The 17653-nt window shown below is 35.2% G+C and overlaps 1 protein-coding gene across 1 annotated transcript in view; it reads left to right on the top strand.

Annotated features, from left to right (window-relative positions):
* The window catches only part of LONP2 (lon peptidase 2, peroxisomal), a 39956-nt gene that overhangs the window by 711 nt on the left and 21592 nt on the right, over positions 1–17653 (top strand). Inside the window, exons 2-8 of the mRNA XM_080552943.1 lie at positions 437–671; positions 1481–1612; positions 2919–3041; positions 4057–4220; positions 4919–5013; positions 6831–7089; positions 14831–14972. Of these exons, the coding sequence (XP_080409069.1) occupies positions 437–671; positions 1481–1612; positions 2919–3041; positions 4057–4220; positions 4919–5013; positions 6831–7089; positions 14831–14972 (1150 nt within the window). The remainder of the gene's footprint in view (positions 1–436; positions 672–1480; positions 1613–2918; positions 3042–4056; positions 4221–4918; positions 5014–6830; positions 7090–14830; positions 14973–17653) is intronic.

Here is a 17653-nt window from a genome sequence, read left to right as displayed (position 1 = left end):
TAAGCAGGTAGTTTAATCATAGTTTAATCAGGTAAATGTGAACTAAAACATTAATTCTGGATGAGACAGACAATTTCACTGAAGAACAGTAGTTTACAAACGCTCCGTTTTCTAGTGCAAATAGTTCAAGCAGAAATGTAAGCATTCCTTTCCTGTTCCAAGATCCCTTAAATTATTTATGAAAAAGTTACTTGTTCCCAAAAAGGATGTGTGTATTATATTGCTATTGTTAGTTTGTCAGTTACCTCATTCCTTTTCAAGTTTTAAGGTTTGGTTTTGTTAATTTGTGTGCAAAAGAGGTCATGTAATTCTGTTACCTTTGTTGATAATGAACTATGACCTCAGAGGTCCTACAGTTCAGTTTCTTGTTGGTAAGGGACACGTGAAATGTTCTGTGGAAGGTGCCGAGTAATACAAAGATTTGATCTGTTTTTAGGATTGGCACTGCTGCTCTGGCAGTTCAGGTGGTTGGCAGCAACTGGCCCAAGCCGCATTATACATTGCTGGTTACGGGCCTCTGCCGATTCCAGATACTGCAGTTGCTGAAAGAGAAGCCGTATCCAGTTGCTGAAGTTGAACAGTTGGATCGACTTGAGCAGTTTACTAACCAGCATAAATCTGAGGAGGAGCTTGGAGAGTTGTCAGAGCAATTCTATAAGTATGCAGTACAGGTAAATTATTCTAATCCTATTTAGTGTATCGGTGTACTTCTGCTTGTACTTAGACTTTTCTTTGTTTCTTCTTTTTGCCTTTCTCTCCCCCTTCTATCATGTTTTTCAGTGACAGGTAAAGTTTCAGTTCTGCTAGAAAATAAATTTTTGACATAGCTTACGGTTTCTGTGTTGGGTTCCAGGGTCTCAGTACAGTTCATTGCAGGATGGGTCTAAAATGCATATATTAGTATTACAATAGCTTGATAGTGTTTCATATATGGTAATGCTATAAGTATACTCTTGTAAAAGGAATACTTGAATAAGTGTTTTTTCCAGGATTCATGATACACATAACTGATTTATTTACTTTTAAGTATACGTTATAGTATTTATTAATTTTAAGTATGTTATTAAACAGGAAAAAACATATAGAATCTTGATTATAAACAGTTGTCCCCAGGGTATATTGAATTTGTGTTTAAAGGAAGCGGAGAAGAAAAATTATAATAGCCTTAAGGTAACTGCAAATATTTGTAATCAGGATGTTTGGGGGCTACTAAGAGATGTAGGCATTGAAAAAAGCACTGGAAACTATGATGATACTTTTGAACTTCTTGAACCAGTAGAAAGCCCAAAGTCTCAATTGTCCTATGCTGAGTTAGTGCTTCTTCTGCGTGCAATTTTTTTCTATGTTTTTGGTAAAGCATCTAGACACATTTCGTACTAATACTTAAAGATGCACTGCTTTTTAGGTCAGATAGTTGCTTACATAATTTAAAAAGAAACATCAACAACTAAAAATATTGTTCGTTGTGTGTTCATTACAGTTGGTTGAGATGCTGGATATGTCTGTTCCTGCAGTTGCAAAGCTGAGACGTCTTCTGGACAACCTGCCTAGAGAAGCTTTGCCAGATATACTTACTTCTATCATCCGTACATCCAACCAAGAGAAGCTTCAGGTATTGTGTTTTTAAACTATTTAAGGAGAATTAGGTGTTGGCTATTTTCTTATAGTTAATCACTTTTTAGATAATTTTGAAGTTGCTTACACATGATATTGAACAGCAATAATGTCGTGCTAGAAAGTATTTGTGTTACAACTGATAGTGAATATATTTAACAAATTTCGTGCTGTTGTTTAAAATATTTTTCCTTATGTCTTTATGTCAGAATTCACCTAAAAGTTAAATATTAGTTAGTGCTGGAAACGGATCATTTTATACAACAACCAGAAATAGAACATGGATTTCCCAATCCCGTGGTAAAGATTATAAATCTATCTTCAAATTGTGTTGAAATCTTGCTTGCTTATCAGAGTTGACAGATCACTATATATTTAATGCTAAGAATTTCAGGATCAGGTTCCTTTTAATCATTTAAAAAAAACATTTAAACTTGTGGCTTTTTAAATACTGAGACACTAGTGAAATTCGCATCTTATGTCACAATAATGTTATATAAAAATAATGCTTATGTTAGGATACTTACTAGTCTATCTATAGTTAATTGCTGTTTTTGTAAGTTGTGTTGTTCCTTTTCTTTTGTCGCTGCCAGTGCTATGAACTCAACCTTCAATTGAAAACGTAACATAAATTGTTTCAGAGTACAACAGATAAAAATAAATGCAGTACTTTGAAGAGAAGTTGTGCACTGTAGCACAACCTCCTGCTAGAGGAAGGTATATCAAACAACAAATTTACCATGTCCAGTTTTTGTCTGAAGTGATAAAGAAGAGAGCAAGTAGTGGAAGTTGTGGAAATAGAGCCAGATTCTACGCATTTCCGCACATTAACATAATTAAACATGAAAATAAAATAATGTATAAAGTCAAAAAAACCAACAACAAACCAAAAAAAAAAAAACCAACACCTTAACGCACAAGGTGATTTTTTCTGGGTTAGCTGAGGAGATCAGGCTGTAGTTTATTCAAGAGAGAGCTCTTTTCTGAGGCTCTGTAACTGAGAAATAGAATGCTGGTAGATGTTTGACACAGAAAATGTAACTGAACTAACAAGGCACTTTAAAAACGGGACAAACTTTTGTTCTTTGAGGTACTTTGTAGTTTTGGCATACAGACCTTAAGGCTAGATTTTGTATGCTGTAATCTCTTTCATTTTCTTGCTACTTCCTTTTTTCCCAAACCATCTATTTCATAACAGTGATCAATAAACAGTAACAGCATCAACAGGGTTTTCCTTCCACAAAATCCACATTGATAATCCATTAGCGTGAACTTGTTGGTTTCTTATAACTCCATGCTCTTAGATTTTAGATGCTGTTAGGCTGGAGGAGCGGTTCAAGATGACTATACCATTGCTTGTTAGACAAATTGAAGGACTGAAGCTGCTTCAAAAAACAAGAAAACCCAAACAGGATGATGATAAAAGGGTATGGACCTTTATATCTGGCATACTTAAATATCGTAAATAAGTATAAAGTTGCACTTTTAAACAGGCTAATGAACATACATGATTCTAATCTGTGCAAAGTGTTGATCTGTGGCCATAATATCTCATGGTCATTCTGTATCAGCAGAGAACACCCAGCTGGCAACTTCGGTTGTTCAGGTACCTAACTTCGGTTGTTCAGGTACCTAACAAAGAAAACATTCTTTTAAAGTTACCCAGGCATCATTTCTTTTAATCTGGGCATTTTCTGATTTTGAATAAATGCTCTTCTTTTTTTTTTTCTTTAAAGAATCATCTGATGACCAGTATACACACATGGTATGTGCATACTGTGCAGTGAAAGATGTACATTTTATTAATAGCATTGAAGGTGAATGACACCTTTTGAAATGCAGATACGTGTTTGAAATGCAAATGTGTGTTGTGAAATGTAGCTGGCTAAACTGGGGCAACCTAGACTTTTGCTGCATCTAATTATATATATGCAATTTAGAAATCAGGAAGTAATTGAGAAATGAAAAGGAGTAAGAGAGATGACTTACCTGTTTTGTATGGATTATTCTTATTCTGCCCAATATGATGGGCTGCAATGCTAAGCCATTCAAAATATCACAGTAATTCTTCTCAGTTTTGTCCTGGTCTTCTGTTACCTACTACATAAGACGACAAATACACTTAGCGAATAACGTACAGTAAAATAAAAACTAACTTTTTAAAAGTTATGGTATAACTTAATCATAGTTTAATCAGGTAAATGTGAACTAAAACATTAATTAAAATAAAATATTAATAAAATATTAAAATAAAAGTTATGGTATAACTTTTATAAGCAACACCTTTTCAAGTAATTTAGTAGATTAAAATCTGACTTTTTCTATTAAGTGGGCTTTCCCAAATCTTGCATGTTTTTCTCATGGTTTCTATTCAAAGTCAAAGTACCTACCTTCTTTAAAAAAATGGTGCTATTATCTGGCTCTCTGTTATCTATTTCATAGGTTGTAGCTATTCGTCCTAATAGAAGAATCAATCACATTCCAAGCACTACAGAAGATGAGGAGGAGGAGGAAGATCATGATGATGTTGTCATGCTGGAAAAAAAGATAAGAACATCCAGTATGTCAGAACAAGCTCTTAAAGTTTGTCTTAAGGAAATAAAGAGGTAGGAGACTTTCAAATGAGGGTTTCATTTCTTTCTTTTAGAAAGAAATATTGCATTCGCCTTTTACGTGATTATGTATTTGTGTTGGTTGTGTTTTAGAAACAATTTTTAGAATTTTGGTAAAGTGCTACTTTTTGCTTATAAATTTGATCATTTTGTCTTTTTGTCATCCTCTCAGATTTTCCAAATATAAAGTCTTCTACATGTGGATTATATATTAATAAAGCATTAAATTGTAAGCTCTAAACCTCGATGTTATGAAGTGAAAACGTAAAAGAAAAGGGGGAGACAAACAATACTACTGCTGTTAATAATCAGTGGTTCAAAAGATCCAGATACTAGTCTTTTTTCCTCCTTCTTTGGTGAGGAGATAACTGGTATCGGTGGTAGATGTGATAAGGTTAACAACCTCCTCAGTGATAATGTATATGTATTGTGTTGCATGCGTTGTGTATGCAACGTATGCATAGGTATATGATACTTTTTTTTTTTCCTTTTCTGGTTACATAACGCAAGTAAACTTGTTTTATATTCTGCAAAGACAATCTCCTAATTGATATAATAGTTACTTTTTTTAGTATTGCAGATGTTGGAAAGTTAAGAGGGTTTGCTAAATATCTTTCTTGTAGTACAGGAGAGTGTCCTACTTTGCAGTTAGTTCTTCATTAGCCTTATGAAGTCTGTGCATGTACTTCCAGATTAAAGAAGATGCCGCAGTCAATGCCAGAATATGCTTTGACAAGAAATTACTTGGAACTTATGGTAGAATTGCCATGGAACAAGAGTACGAAAGGTAAATGCTTCTTTTATTGTATGTCTTTTGCACGGACATTTTAGGACAAGTACCTACAATGCAAAGACTGCATACTTAGTTCTCTCTTGCAAAAATTTTTTTCATTGCTTCATAGTAAAAATGTTATTAGTTGTACTAAAGCCTTTCAGCTTACCTTGTTTAAGGTAAGATCTGTATACTGAATATTTTAGCCAAGTTTGGTTAAGAACAAGAGGGTGAAAAAGAAAAGTTGTAGTTTTTTTTTTTTTGTAGTAAAATTTTTGAGTACAATAGAAAAAAACAAGTATCCTCTCAGCTTTTTACCACAGTTTTCAAAAGCTTTGAGCAGAGATTGATATTATTCATATAAGAACAGGATGCAAAAATGGAAAGCAAGAAAAAGGTAGAAAATCAAGGCTGACGTTTCTTTCTGACCAACATGAGTAGATTAATTGGGCAACATGACTTTCCAGAAGGTGTTCTGCTGGGGTAAGGGGTTTTAGTTCCTTCTAGCTTTTGAAGAATGAAGCTTTTAAATGACTTTTAAAACAATCTGATCTTAAACAGAAATTTAATATACCACACCATCAGAAACATGTCTTTTGCCTTCTTCGCACACATGGTGACAAATCTTGGTCTTTTTGAACTAGAGCCTTGTGTGTTCACGAATTTTCTTGTAAATATTTTCTTTAATCACTAAATTGTAAAAAGGTCTGCATACAAATGCAGTATTACTCAAAGAATCCCAAAGTGGGTAAAGTGTTTGTTGACTCTCATGTCCTATTGGAGAAAGGTGCTCTTTAATCTTGCAGAATTATGCCATGTCACATGGTTCGAAGTTTTTCCTTGAAGCAAAGTTGCAAAGTTTGTTTTCATGTTCATGTTAGTGATACTTCGGACTTCATAGGTACAGTGAATAAAAATATACATGAATAGAAAAATGGAAAATCCAATTAAAAAAATCCAGAAAATTATGGTCATTAATTTTTTGTTCAGTGTTTCATTACCAAAAAAAAAATCACATGGCTGATGGGACTAATAACTGCTGTCTATATGCGAAACATGCACAATTATTGGTATGAGGAGGTTTGTATGTGCAGCATGTAGAAGTTGAAAGGTAGGTGTGTGCAGAGTTGATAGACTTCATTGCTTCCTGCCTTCTCTCTTTATATTATAGACGAAAGGACAGAGTTTTGTGCCAGAAATTTGTGCTAAGCATTAGTTAATGTTTGGTGAGGCCTGACAATTTATCTCAAATTATGGCAATTGCAAAAGCTTAACTGTCCCAGTCCTAGTATCACAGGGGTATTTTATATAGTGCACAATCACTTAAAATGTTGTATACCAGGTAAAGCCTTCCATTCAAGCCAATAGGATCTTGCTTTGTTACTCAGATGGTAGCATAAGTGGATGATGAAGAGGAGGTAAGGATGAATTTGTTGTTTGGTAAGACCTGACAGGATCAGACTTGTTTCTGTAAGAAAGCAAATGCTGAAAAATTTATACATCACTGAATTGCTGTTTCAGGACAGGTATAAAGTTCATTTGAACCAGATTTCAAATCTCCGACACAGTGGAAGGGTGTTTTGTTTGTGTTTGTTTTTAAATTCCATTATCAGTAGTATCTCTCTAGCTGAAGTTTACTTTCCTTATTAAGGAAAAGAGGATTATAACAACTTTGTTTCAGTGAAACATTGTGTACAATTGTATGTGTTGGGAGGATTCCATTAATGAATGTGTTTGAGAATGTATTTGTTTCTGTTGTACTGTAGAATGAATTGTTTCCATTTCAAAAGGGAAATGTGCTTGATATCTTTTCTGTTGTCAATGATCGATAGATCGCCTTGAAATTCGTGCAGCTCGAATTCTTTTGGATAATGATCACTATGCTATGGAGAAGTTGAAGAAGAGAGTTTTGGAGTACTTAGCTGTCAGACAGCTTAAAAACAACCTCAAGGGACCCATTCTTTGTTTTGTGGGGCCCCCAGGAGTTGGTAAAACTAGTGTTGGAAGATCAATTGCAAAGACTTTGGGTCGAGAATTCCACAGAATTGCCTTAGGAGGAGTCTGTGATCAGTCTGATATTCGAGGCCACAGGTAACAATTTACTCCTTTCCTACATGTATTTTTTTCCTTTATTATGGAACATATTGATTATTTTAATTGTTCAGCTGATGTAGAGAGATTTTACTCATTTCAAACACTGGTAGTTATTAATTTATTTTCATTGGTATTCAGTAATATAATTCAGGAGATGATAATGGGAGAGTACATTCAGTGTTGAGATAGGTATTTATCCTTCTGCTATTGCCCTTTATCGTAACAATGGAGAACAGAATAATCACAAATGGATCTAGAAATGCAACACAAAAATCATCAACTGCAAAGTTCACAAATTTGTGACTTAAGAAATGACATATGCTTGGGATAATTAAAAGTGCATTTATATTTCTAAGCCATTTAATCTTCCGTTATTTTGGCCCTGTGTACTAAAATTCAGTAGGAAGTCTAATGCAAACAACTTTCTTAATGTTGGATCTGATTTTTCTACTTTGAAGGGGAATGCAAAGATTTAGTTACAAGAAATAGTGTTTTATCAACATTTCAGTATGTTATAACAATGTTTGATACTAAAGCCAGAGCAAAAACTGTAAGAGTGATGCTTAAAACTTGCTAGAGAATAGCAACTGAGTTATTAATAGTATTTCACACTTGTTGGTGTACTACTTTTCCGTTTTTTCAAGGAACTTAAGCCGAAAGACTTCAAAGGAGATTTTTTGGTTAACTTTCCTTAGGAATTTTGTTTTCATCTTACATCTCTTTACACATCTATTCCTTAGTCTTCTAAACCATTTGTTTACATTAGTCTGTTTCCCATACCTCACAACTGGAAGCATAACAAATGGGTAATGTAGATAAGTAACTGCTAAACATCAGTGCAGCATTTTTGGTTCCGTTAACCATCTTCTATGCTTACTGCATGCAGTGTAAGAAGTTTGGAATAATGAGTTTGTTAGGGCTCTAGAGATCTGTAAAACTATGTGATTTGTCCTTACAGCAGTTGGCAAATTATTGCAAATTAAAACTATCACTTCTTTGATGATGCCGTGTAGCAGATAATTTTGCCCCATGGCTGTGCTGCTGTTTTCAGCTCTCAGAATACACCGTCAGTGTTGCTTCAGTTCCAGATTATCCTGTGATTTCTTTTTGTTTTCAAGGCATAAAAAAGACTTTGGTATTCTTATCACTTCACTTCTGATTTTAATGAAAACTTAAATGCCTAACAAAAGTTTATTTTGTGGTATCAAACTTGTCAGTGCGTAACCTCGTTGTATGGGTGAGCACATTGGAGTGGTGGAAGTTCAGAGTCCCAGCTGGGAGGAATGTAGAAGACTTACTGGGGAATCTTGTGATGAAATCCTTGTGCATAAACTTCTAGGAATCTGGAATGTAATGTATTACTAGGAATCTAGAGTTTAATATATTATTGATCAGTCACTTCTTCACCCAGAACATGGGAGAAAAAGTATTGAAACAGTGGTTTTGTACTTGATGACAACTTGAAAATTCAGAGTTGTTTTGTAAACCTTTAGTTGAGCTCCCTTGGGAAAATGAGTAATACGTGTTTATTCCTATACACATTCTTCTGTTGCAAATCTGCAGGGTTTTGTTTTCCACTGTTGGACACACCTAGCTTGGCCTAGAGCATGTAGCTTGAATGATCATCTGTAAGTTTTTTCTTAGGGTAGGTTTAATTAACATACCCAGCAGCCACTGGAGGGCTAAATATTGCATAGTAGAAGGTTGTAGATACATTTGTTTTAATATATCATTTTTCAGTGTCTAGCAACACTGTGTCTGTGATTGTTTTGTAAACCTTTGCAATATCTGGCCTTCTTGCCAGTTTACTTGGATACGAATGGAAAAAGCAGCAAGACTGCCCTCCTTCTTCACTGGATGTTATTCCTGTAATTCACAAAGTGTCATTGTTTTAGTAAGTAAGGATTCTCATGTTTCAAATTACTTATGGTATGGATCCTAAAAGCAATTTAAACATAATTCAACTACCAGTTGCTGTTTGAACTGGAACCACTAGAGGCTGTTGAATACTAAGCATTTACAGACATTAAGTAACTTTTTCCAGAGCTCAGTACAAATCAAGCATTTCTAAAAGGGAGACCATGACTGTGAAACAGACATTATGAACAAAAGTAAAACTGTCATCAACTCTTACTCAATTGCTGGTAATTCCTTACTGTTTATTTTATTTTTGGCTTTCTGTCTTGCACTTACACCTAATACAGAAGGCTACAGTTATGTAATGACTTTAAAAACTGTCAAATTCAGGTGCTTGTGGCTGTCATTATAGTATTTTTGAAGGCATTATTAAATTGTTAATGCATGTGAGAAGCTAATCTTCATTATAAAAAAAATGCAAAAAATTAGCTGATGGGAAGTATTTGATAAGACAAAAGGAAAAACACTATTCAGAACTGACAAGAGTTTTATGTGGTTACTCTTCAACAAATGACTGTATGGTTGAATACTAGAATTTCATGGCAGCTAGTAGGAGTCCCTTGTAACCGACTGCTTTTGCAAGGTTTGTGTAAGTAAAAACCAAGTTGAATACTTTTTTTTTAATTCTACTTCAGTTTTTGTTCTGCATTTCTGCTTCTCAGATTTAATCAAGTTAAAACTACAGCCTTTCTGTAAACTGTTCTCTGTAATGTCCTTTTGCATGAATAGATCCTCCAAGTTAATCCCAGTCAAGTGAATCCGTATCGTGCTTCCAGCAGCAGTCATAGAAAGGAATTACAGAAGCCGTCTGAACGTGGAGGAGACATAGGCTCCTGTTTCCTGAGTTTTACTGTTAAGTAGGTTGATCGTCCAGTACTACATGTTGGGAGCCCTTCTTTTTCTCCTCAAAGCTCCCATTTAGGCTTTAAGGTGTAAGTTAAAAGTTTCTATTAACACTGCAGAAAAACAATAGTATATGTATCTACTAATGTACTAAACATTTACAGAATGTACTGAGTGTACTAAAATATTAAGAAAGAAACTGTGGATCCATTTCATTTGCAAGCAGATAGTGCCTGAAATGACATTCGCTTTGGCAGCATGTTACTGTCGCAGGTGAAAGGGGTGTACTGCTAGATTCAGCAAGCAAAGCAAAACGTATTGGATTGCAGCACAGAGGGCGGTGGTGTCTCAGTCAGTGTGCTGTTCTGTGTGAGGTGTAACTAGGGCAATCTGCAAGTGCCCAGTTTCTACCGTCGAAGCTTGGATCATGTGCCTGCAGCTGGGGTTTCTGTGAGTCTTTTTTGATTGGGTGCGGAGCAGCTACTACTGTTCTGCATTCCCCAAATGAAGTCATCATCTTGGTACAAAAACAGAACTGCTTTATCAGACATCCTCCAGCTGTTGTTACATGTACAACTCAACTACACCATATGTAAAAGTTTGCTCTTTTATTCTTGTTGGTAACTTGTATTTAAAAAAAAAAATCTGTTACCCAAGAAGTTCACTGAGTGTAAGATCTCCTCAGTACTGATACTTTGTTCCGTGCATGAACTGTATGATCTTCTGTATTGCATGTGTGTAATTTTCTATTTTTAAAAAGGAAAGATGTAATTGCACCGTTCATTTATAGAAGTGCTAATGAGATCACTGTGTATCTCTTTCTCTCCCCTGTGTGAAGCACTCTTTCGTTTATTATCAGCACTTTTCACTTTCCAGAAGCTTGGATAGTTTACTTCTGGCTTAGCTATATGCTGAAGATTTGTTCAGGTGCATCTGTGTGTGAAAAGGTGCAGTTCTTGACCAGTCATAGTACAGGCCTTGTTGTACTAGGAAAAAACAAACAAACAGTTTGACCCCTGCAGAATAGCTTTGTTACACAACTACGAAGTGTAGATCCATCTACGCAAGTGCTTTACAAATGTAACCTTTGACCTTGAAAAAAAAAAAAAAAGCTGTGGTGTTTTGCAAGTAGGTTCATAAATAATATCTCCAGAGGCATTAGCTTTGTTATCTTTTCCTAATTCTGCTGTTTGAAAACCACTGTAGTTAAAAACAATTTAAAACTTTTTGTCATAGAACAACATGAAGAAATTGGGTCATGTTTTTGTCCATAATACTAAGACTGCTTTAAGGGTTCTGATTCATTAACATTCCTAGTGTACCTTGGGAGAGCTGATCAAGTTAGATTTTCCACCTGTCTTTTCTATGATAGGTAGCTCCTGATGCCAGGCTGTGCATCTCTAGTGTTTCTTAAGGGTAACTTTTCACTGATTTAAAAATAAAAAGATTACTAAATTATAGACCTTCTGTGGCATGAACTCTTAAGGTGTTTTTCAGCTGCTACTAGAGAGGAGAGACAGCCAGGAAACTTGATCTGAACTTCCTGTTTTAAATGGAAAGGAGCTGATTCTGTTTCTAGATTGAATGCATGGAGAGAAACAATGTGTCAAAAAATGAGCAAAGGCACATTATATCAAAATGCTAATGTTAGAATATCATTTTTCTTTCTTTTAACCCTTGTTAAAATAATGAAAATAGAGAATAACATCCTTACAATCGGTGGCTGCTGCTCACAAACAGCAATGCTCATTTTCACAAGTTACAAGGCAAAGGTTGATGTCCAGACAGATAAAAGGCCATATCTGCTTGTAATTTTAATGTTACAATATTGTAGTGTTTTTATATGTAAATATCTGCCGAGTCTCTCTCTCAGAGGACTCTTTCATTGAGTTGTGTTTCATAGCAACTGTTTAGAAATAAAACAGGCTATCTGTTTGTATTTTTAAGGTAAAATACTAGGTTATTGTTCTTTGTCGTTAAACGTATGGCATTAGCATTCGTTACTCACCTTGAGGATCGTGAGTCTTTGATAAGTAGCATAATGAAATAGGCATTTGTCCATCTCTGATAAATGAAGGTGTATCACAGATTTAGACTGTTACACATGAGAAGAGTAAATTGATACCTAGGTATTTGTTATCCTAAAATTTATAGGCCCAAGTTTCTATTGTGTAAATAAACTTGAACATGCTTTTACCTGAAATGTAATATGTTGATTAAACATTTACATTGAAGTTAATTGTTTGATTTACCAAATCTAGAGACAATTTAAATTGCAAATGAGAAGAAGAATGTACAAGAGGGAGGAAGAGAAAGACTAGTCAATTGTTAAGTAGTGAAAGGAAGAGCAGAATACTTTAGCCACCATGTACTTTTATCATCTATTATCCTTAATTCTGTGGAGACTATGGTATTTTGCAGAACTCCTCCATATTTCTTGCAAAAAGTTCCTTTAATTTTGGCCTTTGATTTCTTGAAGATCTTTTGGGTTGTATAGGTAACCATTTCATCCTTTTAGTAACAGTAGATCCATTTCAGTTGGACTGTCGTTCCTATTTTTTATGTGGTAGCTCATGACCCAGGGCTTATTTTGGACAGAATGCATTTAAACAAAGAATCTTTTAATAATTTGCTGTAACTGTTGGAATCTTTTTCTCATCTCTTGCTTTAAAAGCCCTTTGATTTTGATACTCTTGATATTCTCTGATCTGTTAATTTCATGTGACTTGTTACAAATTGGCTTGAGTACCTGTCTGTTTTTCTGTTTTTCCATCACTGCATCTTGATGCATTGTTTCATCCTTCCTAGTGCTTGGTTTTTGTGCAATATTAAGGAACTTGAATGTGTACAACAATTTTACTGAAAGATTTTGTATATATGAGAATCTTCTGCAAGTGTTCACGTGTCATTAAATACCCAAATCTACTTTAAACTAAAATGACTGTGAATTGAAGTCTGGTTTCAGGGTTGAGGGGGAAAAGTGCATTTCAATCTGTGAATAACAATTTCTGCTGTTTATCAGGGAAGAAAATCCCTGGTATTTTTTTAAGTGTTTCTTTTTGGAAAAAAAAAAAAGTTTTTTTTAAAGCGGTGAGGGGTACAAGGGTGTGAACGAACACGTGCTATTCAGAAAATCTTTTGGTACCTAGTACTTTTATTTTTGAACTGTTTTGCTGCAGTCAGATGGTAAAGGCAGAGAAAGAGCTGGTTGTTCTCAGTACTTTCCCTGGACTAGAGAAACCCAGTATACCTCCATTCAGTTTATAAGCCAAAGCTGTTTTTCTATAACCAGTCGGAACACAGTTATCTCAAAAATGTATAGAATTTAAAAGGATCAGCTAAAACTTAGTGTGTGTAAATACACACGTGTGCTCAGTGTATTGTCTTTAAGCATGTACTTGAGAATAGCGTATCAAGCAAGTAAGAAGGTTTAATGTTTACTTAAATACGTTATTACTGGTATAGATAGAATATTAAAAATATTCAGGCTGCATTGTCTGTGAAGCATATAAAATTATTTACTGGTGCAGTAAGCACCCTGTTGAAAAAAACAGAAAATTGGTACAATGATTAGTTTGGTTGCACGTGATTCACTTCTGTGAACTTCAGTTCTGCTTCTGTCTCATAATTTTTTGATAGCATTTTATGGGATCCTTTCATGCTTTTGGCAAGGTTGGTGTGTGCAGATGGAGAATGAAGTGACATGCTAGTATAATAGCTCCCCCGTGCAGATTCTGGATCAGTAATAAATGTTATATAGTGTACTTCTCAGTGGAGAGGAGTGCACTTGTTCACTGCAGAGTACAGCTCTACAAAAAAAGCAGTGAGGTGACGACAAACTAGTGCATACTGCATTGGTCTGCTCCAGTCTGTAACAGCTGTCTCATGGAGGTGGTAATAAGCAAACTAAAATTCTATTGTACTTCTGCCTATTTAAAAGATCTTATCAACTTTTATTTTTGCTCAGATCCAGAATTAAATACAGTAACTGCAGTTTGTGCCCTCTGTTGTCAAATATTATATGGAACTAACATAACTGCTGTGTGTTTTGAGAGTGGTTTGTTGGTGTTTTTTATCTAGTATATTTAAGGTCTTCTCTAGTATGTTTTGAAATTACTCCCATGATACTTTTGGTTTCATCATTCTAAATGTCATCCTGTTTATTTTGGACTGTGTTAAAACAGATCATGCGGCAAAGCAGGCCTGTTCTGCATATCTGCTCTCTGAGTGTCATGAGATAGGTACTCTAATTCAGCACTTCATGTATCTCTTTCTTCTGAGTGGTCGGCATTTTGTACTGTTAATTATTGTATTTTGATTAGTTAAACACAAGCAGAAAAAGCTATGATAAATACAGCAAACAATTGATATGTATGGATGTAAAATATCTGTATTTATTGTGAAAAAAGTTTTACTAGCTTTGCAGAATAAATTCAGATACCTTTTTGTTCCACTGTGCTGTTCCAGATCCCATTTCATGTTGATAGGATTCTTTTTACGAGTATCAGTTAAAGCAGTACATATCAACATTTCAGCATATTTGGAATTTGGACCTAATTTGTAACGTGCTGTGTAAACTCTATTGTGATGACAAAAACCCAGTATCATCTTATTAAAATTGTAGTATTAACGTTCCCAAATCTGTTTCTGCTTGCTCGTACAGTAGAAGGATGCTTGTACAATCATGCAGAATGCCTGTAAGCCATAAAGTTTCCATATTCTTTAGTGGATATGTAGTTCATCTTTCTAGACCAACTAGTGCAACATGGAACTGGAATTTCCATCTTCTAATATAATTGCTTATATTAGTTTAGATGCATATTCCGTATTTCTATCTACTAGTTCCGAAAAGTTGTGCAAGAAAGGAAGAATTGTTATAAGGCGCTTATTATTGCATTTTTGAGTTTTGTTTTCAATGTTTCTACTCCTGTTTCGTGCATCTGACTCCTCTTTCCCCACATGCATTTATTTCTCACAGACGCACCTACGTTGGCAGTATGCCTGGCAGAATAATCAATGGGCTGAAGACGGTTGGAGTTAACAATCCAGTATTCCTTTTAGATGAGGTTGATAAACTGGGCAAGAGCTTGCAGGGAGATCCTGCAGCAGCCTTACTAGAGGTAAGAGATATCAAATTACAAGTATTTTTTCATTTGTAACTAAAAAGAATTAAAATATTGGACTTGGAAAATAGGAATTACTGGAGGAAAAATAGCATGAAGTGTTAGCTTTTTTACTCAAATACCAGATACTATGTTTGAAGTTCATGAATTTCTCTCAATTGTGCACAAAGCAAATGCTGTCATACAGTATACTAAGAAAGATGTTTTTAATGTCAGTGATCTGTACTTAAGCTCGAAGATGTATGTTGTACTATGTGTTCTGTATATTTAAAGACTCTTCAGGCCTTAAATATATTTGGAGGATTTTTAAGGCATTGGTTTTTAATGACCAAATGCTGCTAGCTATCTGAAAGAACTGTTGACCAGCCAGAAGGTAGCCAAATTTTTTTCAAGTTTTCCCTTTATTTCTAGGAACAATTTTAATACAAGCTTATTTTGGAGCTAAGCACTGTTCCTAGCATGGAATATGAATTAGTTGCATGTTCTTTTAGCAGCATTTCTTTAATTTATGTTATGATTAACTTGCTGAAGCAAAATTTTTCATGTAAGTCACGGTTTCCGACTCCTTGACTGATTATGATGTGGCACATGGCTTTGCTTTCCATAAGTCAGCTATTATGTTTGCCTGGGAGTGTGCTTTTTCTTTAACTTTGGGACTCAGATCAAGATACAAATGAATCTAATTTTGAAGTACGTGGTATATTTTACCACAAAGAGTTGAGACTTCCGTAAAGATACAGGTAAATCCGGGACTTTGGTGAAGAAGATAACTGTTGTAATATCTATCAATTGTTGAGATATTATTAATTAGGATTACAGGAGGCTATTATGATGAAGATGAATTGAGGCCTGGGCTTTGCAGGTTTCATTTATCAAAGGAGTCTGCAGTACAGAGCAGTAATGAGTTGCCAGAACCTTGCTTGTCCCTTCTCTTTCCCTGGCGTATGAAATACGATGATATTCCAGTGTAATTCCTTCTCCCACTGACTTGCATATTTAGCAGTTTTGTTCTAGTAGTGTGCTATAGAGAGGAAGAAGTATCTTCAAGGGTATGGGGAAGAGATGAGGAGCCTTGCCCTTCCTCATCATCTTAGCACTGAAGATTGTGCACATCTTTCTGTCCTAGCACTGCTGAAGAGGAAAGGAGGGGATGAGGAAGGTAATGGCACAGCAAGGGTTCACTAAACTGGAACACTTCAGACTGTTCACTGTTAGCGTACTTAATGATTTTGGTATTGTGTATATTTAGTAGTTCGTTAAACTGCTGTACTGTTATCCTGTACGTTATCTGTTACTGTTACCCTTTGTACGTTCTCTCTGACTATAGAGGCTACCATGCCATCACTGAAAAGCTTGAACTGCTTCTGTGATTGTTCTTTACCTGTTTCAGTCAAAATGAGTTGGATTAGTAAAATATTTATCTAAATTTTTTGAGCTAGCCTGGCACATTTTCAGTGAAATGATTTAGCAAATAATCCTATAAGCTTCTCAGTTGTCAGACTGAAGTATGGTTAACTTCTGTAGCTGGGAGGTTGTGGCTGGGGATAAAAGTAAATGATTCTAGTGGTATTTGCCTACAGAGTCATTTTATTGACTCTTTTTTAATGGTAGTGTTTAATATAGTGTTTAGAATATGAAAAATGCTGTGTTAGAGCAAATTAAATTATTATTTTTTAATTATTTGTCTTTGAATTTTGGGTATTTTTTTGTTGTTTTGGGATGCTTCTGCTTTCCATATTTTAAAGCCTTATTCTCAGTGGTACTCAGCTCAGCTTCTACTGTGGATTATTCCAGTAGAGGCTTGTTAGGTTGGCTTCCAACTGTCTGCTTGGGCTGCGGTCTTTATGTAAGTTATTGCTAATTGACCAGAAGTTGCATCTGGAGAAGTAATTGCTCTGCTAACCATGTCGGGGCTGCTCTCACATGAGATGTGTATATCTCTGCTGCTGTCTAAACATCCTGCAGCAGGTGCTTTACCTCTTGTAAAGGAGAACTCATGCCTGAACGTGACAGCTTTTCGTGGTGTACACTGTTGGAAAGTCCATCTGGAATGAGCGAAGGGGGCTATTATGTAAAAGAACAATAGCAACTGGTCACCTAGATAGCATATTTGTTTTTCAGACTGCTGATTCTTGTTTGGTAAGTGCCATCATTAAGTATAAATTGCGCGTTCTTTTTTTTCCTTACTGTGTAGGTGTGTTAAACACTCACTGACTGTCCACAGTGTGGGAAATTGCCATACCCTATAAGCTTGGAAGCAAAGCTTGATGTTTTATAATTGCCGGATATGTGTTTAGGTCTAGTGCTGCTGGAGAGCTGTTGCTTAGGCAAAGCAGAATGTCTTCTTATTTCCAGTTACTGTTCATCAACAAGGGAATGCTTTAGTCTAAATTTAGATGACCTCACTTTAAAACAGAAGAAAATAGAAATGGATCCAAGTGCTTGATAGCGAGTATTTGTATGCAGGAAATTAGACCAGGAGCATAGCCAGGCAATTAAATGTTCATGGAACTGATTCTGGATTTTGTGGTAATAAAATGCTGGTACAGAGAAGCCTTTGTAGACATGTGAGCTATCGGCCATAAATTAATCAAGATGTTTTGTTCATTAAATGTTCTTTTTGTACTTAATATTTTTCTATTAGTTGTGTATCTGAAAACTTTTGAACTTGAACTTTA

This window comes from Anser brachyrhynchus (genome assembly GCF_964034855.1).
Source record: "Anser brachyrhynchus genome assembly, chromosome: 12".
NCBI classification, from domain to species: domain Eukaryota; kingdom Metazoa; phylum Chordata; class Aves; order Anseriformes; family Anatidae; genus Anser; species Anser brachyrhynchus.
Note: the sequence above shows the minus strand (reverse complement) of the source record. Positions and strands in the feature narration are given on the sequence as shown.